Raw genomic sequence first — 15000 nt, 5'->3', positions numbered from 1 at the left:
CCACTCTGACCCCCAGACCCACTCTGACCCACTCTGACCCCCAGACCCACTCTGATCCAGACCCACTCTGACCCCAGACCCACTCTGACCCCCAGACCCGCTCTGACCCCCAGACCCACTCTGACCCCCAGACCCGCTCTGACCCCCAGACCGACTCTGACCCCCAGACCCACTCTGACCCCCAGACCCACTCTGACCCCCAGACCCACTCTGACCCACTCTGACCCCCAGACCCACTCTGACCCACTCTGACCCCAGACCCACTCTGACCCACTCTGACCCCCAGACCCACTCTGATCCAGACCCACTCTGACCCCAGACCCACTCTGACCCCCAGACCCACTCTGACCCCCAGACCCACTCTGATCCAGACCCACTCTGACCCCCAGACCCACTCTGACCCCCAGACCCGCTCTGACCCCAGACCCACTCTGACCCCCAGACCCACTCTGACCCCAGACCCACTCTGACCCCCAGACCCACTCTGACCCCCAGACCCACTCTGACCCCCAGACCCACTCTGACCCACTCTGACCCCCAGACCCACTCTGACCCACTCTGACCCCAGACCCACTCTGACCCACTCTGACCCCCAGACCCACTCTGATCCAGACCCACTCTGACCCCAGACCCACTCTGACCCCAGACCCACTCTGATCCACTCTGATCCAGACCCACTCTGACCCCAGACCCACTCTGACCCACTCTGACCCACTCTGACCCACTCTGACCCCAGACCCACTCTGACCCCCAGACCCGCTCTGACCCCAGACCCACTCTGACCCCCAGACCGACTCTGACCCCCAGACCCTCTCTGACCCCCAGACCCACTCTGACCCCCAGACCCACCCTGACCCCCAGACCCACTCTGACCCACTCTGACCCACTCTGACCCCAGACCCACTCTGACCCACTCTGACCTACTCTGACTCCAGACCCACTCTGACCCCAGACCCACTCTGACCCCAGACCCACTCTGACCCCCAGACCCACTCTGACCCACTCTGACCCACTCTGACCCCAGACCCACTCTGACCCCAGACCCACTCTGACCCCCAGACCCACTCTGACCCCAGACCCACTCTGACCCAGACCCACTCTGACCCCCAGACCCACTCTGACCCACTCTGACCCCAGACCCACTCTGACCCCAGACCCACTCTGACCCCCAGACCCACTCTGACCCACTCTGACCCACTCTGACCCCAGACCCACTCTGACCCCAGACCCACTCTGACCCCAGACCCACTCTGACCCAGACCCACTCTGACCCCCAGACCCACTCTGACCCCCAGACCCACTCTGACCCACTCTGACCCCAGACCCACTCTGACCCCAGACCCACTCTGACCCCAGACCCACTCTGACCCACTCTGACCCCAGACCCACTCTGACCCCAGACCCACTCTGACCCCAGACCCACTCTGACCCCAGACCCACTCTGACCCCAGACCCACTCTGACCCCCAGACCCACTCTGACCCACTCTGACCCACTCTGACCCCAGACCCACTCTGACCCCAGACCCACTCTGACCCCCAGACCCACTCTGACCCCAGACCCACTCTGACCTACTCTGACCCCAGACCCACTCTGACCCCAGACCCACTCTGACCCCCAGACCCACTCTGACCCACTCTGACCCACTCTGACCCACTCTGACCCCAGACCCACTCTGACCCCCCGGGGGCTCACCCTGGTCTTGGCGTCGATCTGTGATCCGCGGTCCAGCAGCAGACCCACCATGCTGCTGTTCCCTCGCTTGGAGGCCACATGCAGGGGAGTGATGCCGTTCTGGTGGGATGAGAACCATCATCATAAGGATTTTAATATTAATAATAATAATAATTATTATGATTATTGTTATTGTGATTATTGTTATTATTATTATCCGGGGAGTGATGCCGTTCTGGTGGGGTAAGTACGTCATCATAAGGATATTAATATTAATAATTATAATAATTATTATTATAATCATTTTTATCATTATCAGTGGAGTGATGCCGTTTTGGTGGGGTAAGAACGTCATCATAATGATATTAATATTAATAATCATAATAATAATTATGATTATTATCATTATTATCAGTGGAGCAATGGAGTTTTGGTGGGATGAGAACCATTATAATAATGAGATTAATATTGACCAGAAAATGCAGTACGCTACTGCATTTTCTATTCAATAAAGCACTGTAGTACTGTACTACAGTGCTTTAGTGCAAAGTGGGGTTGGAAATATGTTTTAGGAAAGCCACATAGTTTAAGGCAAAAAGAAATGTTGAATAGCTTAAATCAAGTGAAGGGATTTGAACAGTCTAAATGGAAAAACATGTAATGGCTTGAGGCAAATAAAGTGAAAAGTTTGACAAATAGCTAAAGGGATAAAGTTGGAATACATTTGAGATAAAATATAGAATAGCTGAGCTTTTCTGGGTTTGTATCAGTCTGTCAGTGTACATGCGTGCGTGCGGGCGTGCGTGCGTGTTAATAACTTGGAAAAGTGTGTTATTGATCTTATTCCTTTGCATCTAGTTAATGAAGATAAGCTCACAAAATGATAAGGATTATTCCGTTGGACTCCTTGGAGTCTCAGCCTTCATCTGACACTTTGTGTAGATAGCAGGACGTGAAAAAGATGGTTGGTCACCGTCTCATTGACGTGGAGGCTATAGCGTAACGTCAGCCGCTCCAGCCCACGGTGGCTATCCTTAAAGCTAACCATTTCGGATGTCGCAGAGCATAAACAAGGTCAATATTTAACCTAGAAACACAATGTTAAGCTTGAACAGTAATAATATTTATTGTTTCATCTGCGCTGAAATTACCCAAACTCTAACCCTAATTTTATTGTCAGAGTTCCTGAACACAGGACAGTGACGCGGAGGTCATGTGACCTGCAGCTAGCCTGTGTGTAGGGTTAAGTAAATGTAAATGTAAATGGACTGCATTTATATAGCGCTTTTCTAACCATTGGCCACTCAAAGCGCTTTACAATATTGCCTCACATTCACCATTCACGCACACATTCACGCACCGACGGCGGAGTCAACCATGCAGGGCGACAGCCAGCTCGTCTGGAGCTAACAGTTAGGGTTAGGTGCCTTGCTCAAGGACACCTCGACACTCAGCTAGGAGGAGCCGGGGATCGAACCAACAACCTTCAGGTTACCAGCCAACCCGCTCTACCTCCTGAGCTACTGCCGCTAAGTGACGTGGAGATTATGTGACCTCCAGCTAGCCTACCCGTGCGGTGAAGTCCACTGCCGCCCCGCGGTTCAGCAGCAGCGTCGCTACGTTGACGTTCCCGTAGTGAGCAGCGATATGCAGAGGAGTGAAGCCACTCTGGGGGGGAGAGAGAGAGAGAGAGAGAGAGAGAGAGAGAGAGAGAGAGAGAGAGAGAGAGAGAGAGAGAGAGAGAGAAAGAGAGAGAGAGAGTTATATATAGTTCAGACCCAGCACTGCCCTGTGAGGAACATTCTTCCCCTCCCAGCATGCATCAGTAACGGTAACATAACGTTGAGCATCGCAGGTCAACGGAAAAAGTAACTGAAAGAAACGAGGGATGATAGATCACTCTGAGAGCAAGAAACGCACACACATAAACATATACCCACACACATAAACACACACACACACACACAATCACACACACATGCACACACACACAGACACACACACACACACACACACACACACACACACACACACACACACACACACACACACAGACTCACACGCAGACTCACAGACACGCACATACAACCCAAACACACTCACATCACAAGACATGCTGGTCTGAAGGTCATGATTATTATTGAAAGAGCAACAGAAGATCAGAACATGAAGGATGAGCAGATCACATACATGGAGTGTTCCTGGGACCAAGACTCCCAGAGTGAACACAAAAACCAAAGCAAGAAAAAGGATAGAAACCCAGAGCTGAAATCATAAGCGTCCCACTGAACCAGGTACATGTCTATTAGGAATGAGCTCATGTATGTCTCTCTATGTACATGACGAAGGATGAGGAGAGATTTCTTGCAGAGGTAATGTGAAATTCTTGCCTTACCTTTCCATTCTGAAAGTCACGGTCCGATTTAATGTGAAAACATTGTTTACAAGAGTGTGAAGAAACAGTGACTAACAGGATGGTTTTACATCTAGATACTGTCAACATCCACACGGCTTCTGCACATAAGCTCAGGAGGCAGCATGCTGTTCGACTGTTTTATAGGCCCAGTGCAGGTTGAACTCTTTCAGGTTATTTATCCTTTAGCATTACTTTAGATTGGAATACAGTCAAGCATGCTTCAGGTAAACGTATAACATGTTTAAATGTCACAAATTCATTATTATGTAACTACGGTCAAAATAGTTCATTGTGCATTTCTATAAAACGTGCAACACAACACATCCAGAAGTACAACAGCCCATCGGGCTAGGCTATTAGCAAGCTGCACATGTTAGCTACAGCACATCGTTTAGCATGTCAAAACATTAATGTGGAATATGGGACACTTCATGAATATCTAATAAACACATATCAAATAGACGATTCTCTAAAATGATCTGGCCTTAATTATGTTACGTAAAAAAGTCACATTGATTGTGCTGTAGATGACTGCTGTAAAGAACATCAAACAAACACTGAAAAAGCATTACAACAAGGAATGAGGAATACGCATACAGAGCAATTGCCAAAACAAGAAAAACAACAGCCGAAACTCAAAAAACAATGGGTAAAACACGGTTAATAATAGCTGAAACACGAAAACAATATCCGAAAAATAAAAAACAATAGCTAAAGCACGAATAATAATAGCCTAAACGCAAAAAAGGATAGCTAAAGCCCGAATAATAATAGCCGAAAGACAAAAAACAATAGCTAAAACACAAATCATAATAGCCGAAACCCACAAAAACATAACTAAAACAAGAAAACAATAACCAAAACACGAAAAACATAACCCTGCGCGGAGGCGTGGGTCAGGCTGCGCTGAGCGCGCCCCAAGACGTTAGCGGTTAGCTGTGAGCCGTTAGCAGTTAGCTGTTAGCCGTTAGTGGTTAGCTGTGAACCACGAGCCGTTAGCTGTGAGTCTTGAGCCATTAGCCGTGAGCCGTCAGCCGTGAGCCGTTAGCTGTGAGCCGTGAGCCGTTAGCTGTGAGCCGTTAGCCGTTAGCTGTGAGCCGTGCACTAGTCTGGTGAAATGAGACGCTGCGACCGGTGGACATCATGGAAGACAAACAGGTATGATGGAGGCGGACAAGAGAGTGAATGTGTGTTAGAGGGTGGCTGAGGAAGGGCGTGGTGGGTGCAGGTAGTACCTCTGTGGTCCTATTAACCATCATCTGTAGCAGCAGGGGGAGGGAAACAAGGGTTCAGTTTGTTAGAAGACGAAGCAACACGATGTAGCGACACGACGTAGCTATGCGACGTAGCGACACGACGTAGCGACACGACGTAGCTACGTGACGTAGTGACACAACATTGCTACGCGTCTTAGCAACACGATGTAGCGACACAACGTAGCTACACGACGTAGCGTCACGACGTAGCGTCACGACGTAGTGACAAGACGTAGCTACGCGACGTAGCAACACGACATAGCAGCACGACGTAGCGCCATGATATAGTGACATAACATAGCTACGTGTCTTAACGACATGATGTAGCGACATGATGTAGCGACTCGATGTAGCAACACGACGTAGCAACGCAACATAGCTCGTAGCGACGCGACATAGCTCTGGGACGGATGGTGTTGGTGGTGGAGGAGGTGCTCGGGGCCGGGTGGAGGTGCTCAGGCTGGGTGGAGGCGCTCGGGGCCGGGTTTTTCCGCCAACTTGTAACTTCTTGAACTCAACGAGGAAGCCCGGACCCAGATCTGGAGCCCCACTATATAGGGTTAGGGTTAGGGTTACCCTAACCCCGGACCCAGATCTGGAGCCCCACTATTTAGGGTTAGGGTTAGGGTTACCCTAACCCCGGACCCAGATCTGGAGCCCCACTATATAGGGTAAGGGTTAGGTTTACCCTAACCCCGGACCCAGATCTGGAGCCCCACTATATAGGGTTAGGGTTAGGGTTACCCTAACCCCGGACCCTGATCTGGAGCCCCACTATATAGGGTTAGGGTTAGGTTTACCCTAACCCCGAACCCAGATCTGGAGCCCCACTATATACTCCTTGCCCTCAGTGTGCGTGCAGCAGTGGTCCTGGTACCTTGGACTGGACGTCGGCGTTGTGGTCGTTCTGCAGCAGCAGCGCGGCCGACTTGGTGTCGTCTTTGCGGGCGGCGATGTGCAGCGCGGGCAGACGGACCTTCCCTTTGGTGTCGTTCTCCAGCAGCAGCGACACCACCTGATTGTGGCCCTGCTGCAGAGCGATCGCCAGCGGGGTGAAGCCGTCCTGGGGCCCAACACAGACCAGGTTACCTCAACTCTGACTACGGTTACCTCAATCTGTCCTAGGTGACAACCGGTCTGTAGCTCTGTCCTGGTTAAGGTTAGGGATGTAGCTCTGTCCTGGTTAAGGTTAGGGCTGTAGCTCTGTCCTGGTTAAGGTTAGGGCTTGTAGCTCTGTCCTAGTTAAGGTAACGGTTGTAGCTCTGTCCTGGTAAAGGTTAGGGCTGTAGCTCTGTTCTGGTTAAGGTAACGGTTGTAGCTCTGTTCTAGTTGAGGTAACGGTTGTAGCTCTGTTCTAGTTAAGGTTAGGCCTGTAGCTCTGTCCTAGTTAAGGTTAGGGTTGTAGCTCTGTCCTGGTTAAGGTTAGGGCTGTAGCTCTGTCCTAGTTAAGGTAACGGTTGTAGCTCTGTCCTGGTTAAGGTTAGGGCTGTAGCTCTGTTCTGGTTAAGGTAACGGTTGTAGCTCTGTTCTAGTTGAGGTAACGGTTGTAGCTCTGTTCTAGTTAAGGTTAGGCCTGTAGCTCTGTCCTAGTTAAGGTTAGGGTTGTAGCTCTGTCCTGGTTAAGGTTAGGGCTGTAGCTCTGTCCTAGTTAAGGTAACGGTTGTAGCTCTGTCCTGGTTAAGGTTAGGGCTGTAGCTCTGTCCTGGTTAAGGTTAGGGCTGTAGCTCTGTCCTGGTTAAGGTTAGGGCTGTAGCTCTGTCCTGGTTAAGGTTAGGGCTGTAGCTCTGTCCTAGTTAAGGTAACGGTTGTAGCTCTGTCCTGGTTAAGGTTAGGGCTGGTAGCTCTGTCCTGGTTAAGGTTAGGGCTTGTAGCTCTGTCCTAGTTAAGGTAACGGTTGTAGCTCTGTCCTGGTTAAGGTTAGGGCTGTAGCTCTGTTCTGGTTAAGGTAACGGTTGTAGCTCTGTTCTAGTTAAGGTAACAGTTGTAGCTCTGTTCTAGTTAAGGTTAGGCCTGTAGCTCTGTCCTAGTTAAGGTTAGGGTTGTAGCTCTGTCCTGGTTAAGGTTAGGGCTGTAGCTCTGTCCTAGTTAAGGTAACGGTTGTAGCTCTGTCCTGGTTAAGGTTAGGGCTGTAGCTCTGTCCTGGTTAAGGTTAGGACTGTAGCTCTGTCCTGGTTAAGGTTAGGGCTGTAGCTCTGTTCTAGTTAAGGTAATGGTTGTAGCTCTGTCCTGGCTAATAGGGTTAGGGTTGGGCTGCAAGTGATGTGCGCTCACCTCGGTGGCGGTGCTCTGGTTCCCGCCGTGCTCCAGCAGGTACCGCACCACCTCCAGGTGGTTCTCCTGGGCCGCCATGTAGAGCGGAGTGAAGCCATTCTGCAGAACACATGGGGAGCACTCTATCAATGGTTGGTTATTGATGATCATTCATGATCAATCATTAATTATTGAATGAGCTTATCAATAGTAGGATCAATTCATAAATTAAAGAGACCATATCAATAATTTAGATTTTCGATAGTAAGTTATAGATTAAATATGACCCTTGGCTCATAATAGTTAATGGTTATCAATAGTTAGTCATTGTTTATCAATAGTATGTTATTGATTATCAATAGTGAGTTATTGGTAATCAATAGTTAGTTATTGATTATCGATAGTTATTTATTGATTAAATGAGATCAAGGGCTGATAAGCAGCTGGTTATTGAGGATCAAAAGTTAGTTTTGATTAAATATGAGCCTTGGCTCATCAATAGTTAGTTATTGATTATCAATAGTTTGTGATTGATTAAATGAGACCCAGGGCTGATCAATAGTTAGTCATTGGTTATCAATTGTTAAAAGTTGATGCTGTGTACCTGAGATTGTGAGTTGATCTCAGCGCCCCGTTTGATGAGGATTTTCACCACGTCCAGCTGGCCCGCCAGAGAGGAGATGTGGAGCCCTGTGTTCCCTTTCTGCAGAGACACATGAGGACCATGAGAACCATGAGACATGAGGACCTGAGACATGAGGACTATGAGAACCATGAGGAACAGAGACATGAGGACCATGAAGACCAGAGACATGAGGACCATGAGGACCAGAGACATGAGGACCATGAGGACCAGAGATATGAAGACCATGAGAACCATGAGGACCATGAGGACCAGAGACATGCGGACCATGAGGGCCATGATGGCCAGAGACATGAGGACCATGAGGACCAGAGACATGAGGACCATGAGACTTGAGGACCAGAGACATGAGGACCATGAGGACCATGAGGACCAGAGACATGAGGACCATGAGGGCCGGAGACATGAGGACCATGAGGACCATGAGGACCATGAGGGCCAGAGACATGAGGACCAGAGACATGAGGAACAGAGACATGAGGACCATGAGGACCAGAGACATTAGGACCATGAGGGCCATGAGGGCCAGAGACATGAGGACAAGAGACATGAGGACCAGAGACATGAGGACCATGAGGACCATGAGGACCATGAGGGCCGGAGACATGAGGACCAGAGACAACAGCATGCAGCGCTGGTGTCTCTGTACGTTTCTTGTTCTCGTGATGTTAAATTCAGCCCACACACTGTGGGCAGCTGCTGGTGTTTGTCGGGGCAGTGCTAGCCAACATATACATACTCACTTAATAACTGATGATATATCATGATTATAACTACATCAATGTGTACACCCCAGTGCTGATGCTTAATGCACGTTCTCCCTGTCCCGGTCAGTGATGAGGTGAGGGAATGGATACAGCGACGTTGTGGAGCTCAGTGTCAGTTTGCTGCTAGGCAACCACGGGGCAGTATCATGGTGATCTGCGTTTATTACATCATTACAATGTTTTGGTGTAGCATTGTGTTTGTGCGGGTGTGCATGGATGTACAGGTTTGTGTTTGTGTGTATGTGCATGAATGTGTGACGTGTGTGTGTGTGCGTTTGCATGTGTGTGCTTGCATGCGTGTGTGTGTGTGTGTGTGTGTGGGCATGCTATGATGGACCAAGGCTGGACGTTTGATCATTTTTTTAGAAATAGTCTGAAAACAGACCCTAACCCTTCTACAGGATGACCCCTTGGTTCTACTGTCTTAGATCTACAGGATGAGTCTTGGTTCTACAGAATGAGTCTTTATTCTAGAGTCTTGGTTCTACAGGATGAGTCTTGGTTCTACAGGATGAGTCTTGGTTCTACAGTCTTGGTTCTACAGGATGAGTCTTAATTCTAGAGTCTTGGTTCTACAGGATGAGTCTTGGTTCTACAGTCTTGGTTCTACAGGATGAGTCTTGGTTCTACAGGATGAGTCTTGGTTCTACAGGATGAGTCTTTATTCTAGAGTCTTGGTTCTACAGGATGAGTCTTAGTTCTACAGGATGAGTCTTGGTTCTACAGTCTTGGTTCTACAGGATGAGTCTTGGTTCTACAGGATGAGTCTTGGTTCTACAGTCTTGGTTCTACAGGATGGGTCTTTATTCTAGAGTCGTAGTTCTACAAGATGAGTCTTGGTTCTACAGTCTTGGTTCTACATGAGTCTTGGTTCTACAGTCTTGGTTCTACAGGATGAGTCTTGGTTCTACTGGATGAGTCTTGGTTCTACAGTCTTGGTTCTACAGGATGACTCTTGGTTCTACAGAATGAGTCTTGGTTCTACAGCCTTGGTTCTTCAGGATGAGTCTTGGTTCTACAGGATGAGTCTTGGTTCTACAGGATGAGTCTTGGTTCTACAGGATGAGTCTTTATTCTAGAGTCTTGGTTCTACAGGATGAGTCTTGGTTCTACAGTCTTGGTTCTACAGTCTTGGTTCTACAGGATGAGTCTTGGTTCTACAGGATGAGGCTTGGTTCTACAGGATGGGTCTTTATTCTAGAGTCTTGGTTCTACAGGATGAGTCTTGGTTCTACAGGATGGGTCTTTATTCTAGAGTCTTAGTTCTACAGGATGAGTCTTGGTTCTACAGGATGAGTCTTGGTTCTACAGGATGGGTCTTAGTTCTACAGGATGAGTCTTGGTTCTACAGGATGAGTCTTGGTTCTACAGGATGGGTCTTGGTTCTACAGGATGAGTCTTGGTTCTACAGTACCTTGGTAGCAGAGTCCACTCCGGCTCCGCGGTCCAGCAGCTCCTCCACCAGCTCCATGTGGCCCTCCTTAGCGGCCAGGTGCAGCGCGTTGAGCCCATTCTGGGGAGGGACACAGCACAGGGTCAGATCCCCTCCACAGTGTCAGATCCCCTCCACAGGTTAAGATCCCCTCTACAGGGTCAGATCCCCTCCATAGGGTCAGATCCCCTCTACAGGGTCAGATACCCTCCATAGGGTCAGATCCCCTCTACAGGGTCAGATCCCCTCCATAGGGTCAGATCCCCTCTACAGGGTCAGATCCCCTCTACAGGGTCAGATCCCCTCCACAGGGTCAGATCCCCTCTACAGGGTTAGATCCCCTCCACAGGGTCAGATCCCCTCCACAGGGTCAGATCCCCTCTACAGGGTCAGATCCCCTCTACAGGGTCAGATCCCCCAGCACAGGGTCAGATCCCACAGCACAGGGTCAGATCCCCTCCATCGGGTCAGATCCCCTCTACAGGGTCATATCCCCTCTACAGGGTCAGATCCCACAGCACAGGGTCAGATCCCCCAGAACAGGGTCAGATCCCCTCCATCGGGTCAGATCCCCGCCATAGGCTCAGATCCCACAGCACAGGGTCAGATCCCCTCAACAGGTTAAGATCCCCTCTACAGGGTCAGATCCCCTCTACAGGGTCAGATCCCCTCCATAGGGTCAGATCCCCTCTACAGGGTCAGATCCCCTCCATAGGGTCAGATCCCCTCCATAGGGTCAGATCCCCTCTACAGGGTAAGATCCCCTCTCCAGGGTCAGATCCCCTCTTCAGGGTCAGATCCCCTCGACAGGGTCAGATCCCCTCCATAGGGTCAGATCCCCTCCATAGGGTCAGATCCCCTCCATAGGGTCAGATCCCCTCTACAGGGTCAGATCCCCTCTACAGGGTCAGATCCCCTCCATAGGGTCAGATCCCCTCTACAGGGTCAGATCCCCTCCATAGGGTCAGATCCCCTCTACAGGGTCAGATCCCCTCCATAGGGTCAGTTCCCCTCTACAGGGTCAGATCCCCTCTACAGGGTCAGATCCCCTCTACAGGGTCAGATCCCCTCTTCAGGGTCAGATCCCCTCCATAGGGTCAGATCCCCTCTACAGGGTGAGATCCCCTCCATAGGGTCAGATCCCCTCTACAGAGTCAGATCCCCTCTACAGGGTCAGATCCCCTCCATAGGGTCAGATCCCACAGCACAGGGTCATATTCCCTCCAAAGGGTCAGATCCCCTCTACAGGGTCAGATCCCCTCTGCAGGGTCAGATCCCCTCTACAGGGTCAGATCCCCTCTACAGGGTCAGATCCCCTCCACAGAGTCAGATCCCCTCCATAGGGTCAGATCCCCTCCACAGAGTCAGATCCCCTCCATAGGGTCAGATCCCCTCTACAGGGTCAGATCCCCTCCACAGGGTCAGATCCCCTCTACAGGGTCAGATCCCCTCTACAGGGTCAGATCCCCTCCATAGGGTCAGATCCCCTCCACAGGGTCAGATCCCCCAGCACAGGGTCAGATCCCCTCTACAGGGTCAGATCCCACAGCACAGGGTCAGATCCCCTCTACAGGGTCAGATCCCCTCCATAGGGTCAGATCCCCTCTACAGGGTCAGATCCCCTCCACAGGGTCAGATCCCCTCCATAGGGTCAGATCCCCTCTACAGGGTCAGATCCCCTCCATAGGGTCAGATCCCCTCTACAGGGTCAGATACCCTCCATAGGGTCAGATCCCCTCTACAGGGTCAGATCCCCTCCACAGGGTCAGATCCCCTCCATAGGGTCAGATCCCCTCTACAGGGTCGGTATGCAGCGTACAGTGGGATCACGACCGCGTTGTCATCCGTTTGTTTGTTGCAACACACCGGAGAGACGGCTTTCAGAGGAAAATCATTCCCATTTCAGTATCACTCAGGCAGGATTAAATCTGTCTGGGACGCTGTGGAGAGCTCTGGTGGTTTAAGGGTGGATGAGAGGAGGATCATGCCCAACACACCACTACCTTGGGATGGGCTTTTCCACAGCAGGGATGAATGGGTTCAGACGTAATATACTGTACCCATATGCACCTTCAACAGGCCCCCCCATCACTCTACTGATCGGGAATGTGTGTGATTCACAGTGATTCCAGCACGAAGCTGTGAGGGAGTTTTGTGTGAGAGCTTTGTGTAGTTATAGAGCTGGTGTCTCGTATTCTCCTACTCCAACAGAGATGTCCACAGACAGCCGCCAGGAACCAAAGGGATGTCGAATACAAACACGAGCCACGCAAAATCATCACGGCCAAAGCCCCTCCCACGGGATCATGAAGATGGCCGCTCTGCGTCCACAGAGGGTGGCCCTCATCAGGAGGGCCACCCTCTGCTCCTCCTCCCTCTCCTCCTCTTCCCCCTACCTCCTCCTCCCCTCATCAGGACCTCCTCCTCCTCCTCCTCCCTCTCCTCTTCCTCCCCTCATCAGGAGGGCCACCCTCTGCTCCTCCTCCCTCTCCTCCTCTTCCCCCTACCTCCTCCTCCCCTCATCAGGAGGGCCACCCTCTGCTCCTCCTCCCTCTGCTCCTCTTCCCCCTACCTCCTCCTCCCCTCATCAGGAGGGCCACCCTCTGCTCCTCCTCCCTCTCCTCCTCTTCCCCCTACCTCCTCCTCCCCTCATCAGGACCTCCTCCTCCTCCTCCTCCCTCTCCTCTTCCTCCCCTCATCAGGAGGACCTCCTCCCCCTCATCCCCTCCTCCTCCTCCCCCTCCTCCCCCTCCTCCCCCTCCTCCTCCTCCTCCTCTCTCTCCTCCTCCCCCTTCCTCCTCCTCCCCTCATCAGGTCCTTCTCCCCCTCCTCCTCCTCCCTCTCCACCTCCTCCCCCTCCTCCCTCTCCTCCTCCTCCTCCCTCTCCTCCTCGTCTCTCTCCTCCTCCTCCCCTCATCAGGACCTCCTCCCCCTTCTCCTCCTCCCTCTCCTCCTCCTCCTCCCTCTCCTCCTCCTCCTCCTCCCTCTCCTCCTCCCCTCTCTCCTCCTCCTCCCCCTCCACCTCCTCCCTCTCCTCCTCCCCCCTTCATCAGGAGGACCTCCTCCCCCTCATCCTCCTCCTCCTCCTTCTCCTCCTCCTCCCTCTGCTCCTCCTCCCTCTCCTCCTCCTCCCTCTCCGCCTCCTCCCCCTTCTCCTCCTCCCTCTCCTCCTCTTCCTCTTCCTCCTCCCCCTCCTCCTCCTCCCTCTCCTCCTCCTCTTCCTCCTCCTCCTCCTCCCCTCATCAGGACCTCCTCCCTCTGATCCCCTCCATCCAGTCTAATGCTAGTTTAACGGTCGTACCTTTAATTATTTAATTGTAATAAGTGTCTCTCCTTTAAGAAGCCCCCAGTGAGACCGAGGCCTCCAGAAGGTTTACCCTGCGAACCACTGTGGCTGCGGGGTGAGCAGGTCTATTAATAGATGAACAGTCAAGTACACCATGTGACTGTTGCTTTAACACCAGCGTTGCCAGGGTGATGCTATTTACAGCCCCTGGCCGGCTACACAGAGTTAGCTAACATGTTGGTGGGCTTTAAATAGCCCTGCTCCTCTATGTCCTCTCAACTATCCACCAATAGGAGGGCAGCGTTGCTGTGGGATAACATGCAGAAGATGTTCTGAAAGGTTCTCCATTCTTCCTCCCCATGTCCCACATGACGGTCCGACCTGGGGTCTGGCATGCCTGACCGGGTAGGACGGCCCGGGTAGGGTTAGGGTTACCCTAACCCGGGTAGGGGGGGTGGGTTCAAAGCTGAAAGGTTGCGGGTGGGAACCCCAAAGTCTGCAGATAACCTCGAGTGGGACTCGTCCTCGTCCCACTCTTTGAGATCTCCATGGATCAGAAGAAACATTAAAGGTTGGGTATGGGATAGGGTTAGGGTTACCTAACCCTAACCCTAACCCGTAACATTAAAGGTTGGGTATGGGATTTGCAAAACGCCAGCAGTTTTGAAATCTGCTGGCGGGCAGGCGCCCGTTCCACAGATGATTGACTTGTTTAATTTTCATGTCAGTACTTCTAACTCAGTGGCTGTAATTGGGTTAGGATTAGGATTTCAAGTAATTTTGCAAAAATGGCCAAAAAAGAGAATTCCATACCCAACCATAGGTAAATCCACCTCCTCCTCCACCCTGCCCTGGGAGAGGATGGGGGTTTTCCTACCTGGTTGCAGGTGCTGATGTCCACGCCTCCCTTCAAATATTCCAGAACCTTGTCTACGTTGCCGGCTCTCGCTGCTCGCAGGAAGCTGGTGTTGCTGTCCGACTAGATGAGGAGACACAGGAGGCAAAAGGGGGAGCCAAATCACTGGGATGTATTGTTAGCTTCCCCATTCATTCCCCAGTGAGCTGAGGTCTCAAACAGGAGCAGGATGTGCAGTGTTCATAGATCTTCTTATTTCAAAGGTTTGTCTGCTGCGACACTAACCATAACAAATGAACCACTTGTCTGGTTGAATTCATGAAACACAACAATATCATGGATCAATTCAAAAGGCTGTGTGGATATCTTGTGATGCATTCCAGCAGCCCTGTGTGTGTTCTGACGCATTCAGGAGGACGCA

The 15000-nt window shown here is 51.3% G+C and overlaps 1 protein-coding gene across 11 annotated transcripts in view; it reads right to left on the bottom strand.

Annotated features, from left to right (window-relative positions):
* Window positions 1-15000, bottom strand: part of LOC115529565 (ankyrin-3) — a 72147-nt gene that overhangs the window by 55820 nt on the left and 1327 nt on the right. For 9 of the 11 annotated variants that reach the window (XM_030338357.1, XM_030338358.1, XM_030338355.1 and 6 more), the window contains exons 1-9: window positions 14601-15000; window positions 10420-10518; window positions 8200-8298; window positions 7617-7715; window positions 6223-6408; window positions 5325-5348; window positions 4069-4077; window positions 3243-3341; window positions 1695-1793 (exon numbers count right to left, since the gene is read on the bottom strand). The exon at window positions 14601-15000 is cut by the window's right edge. In XM_030338357.1, the coding sequence (XP_030194217.1) occupies window positions 1695-1793; window positions 3243-3341; window positions 4069-4077; window positions 5325-5348; window positions 6223-6408; window positions 7617-7715; window positions 8200-8298; window positions 10420-10476 (672 nt within the window). In that variant the 5' untranslated portion in view covers window positions 10477-10518; window positions 14601-15000. The remainder of the gene's footprint in view (window positions 1-1694; window positions 1794-3242; window positions 3342-4068; window positions 4078-5324; window positions 5349-6222; window positions 6409-7616; window positions 7716-8199; window positions 8299-10419; window positions 10519-14600) is intronic. The other 2 variants (XM_030338350.1, XM_030338351.1) reach the window with 2 other exon arrangements.

The sequence above is a fragment of the Gadus morhua genome, chromosome 17 (assembly GCF_902167405.1).
Source record: "Gadus morhua chromosome 17, gadMor3.0, whole genome shotgun sequence".
Classification (NCBI taxonomy): Eukaryota; Metazoa; Chordata; class Actinopteri; order Gadiformes; family Gadidae; genus Gadus; species Gadus morhua.
The sequence above is the reverse complement of the archived record's forward strand: the minus strand, read 5'-3'. Positions and strand labels throughout refer to the sequence as shown.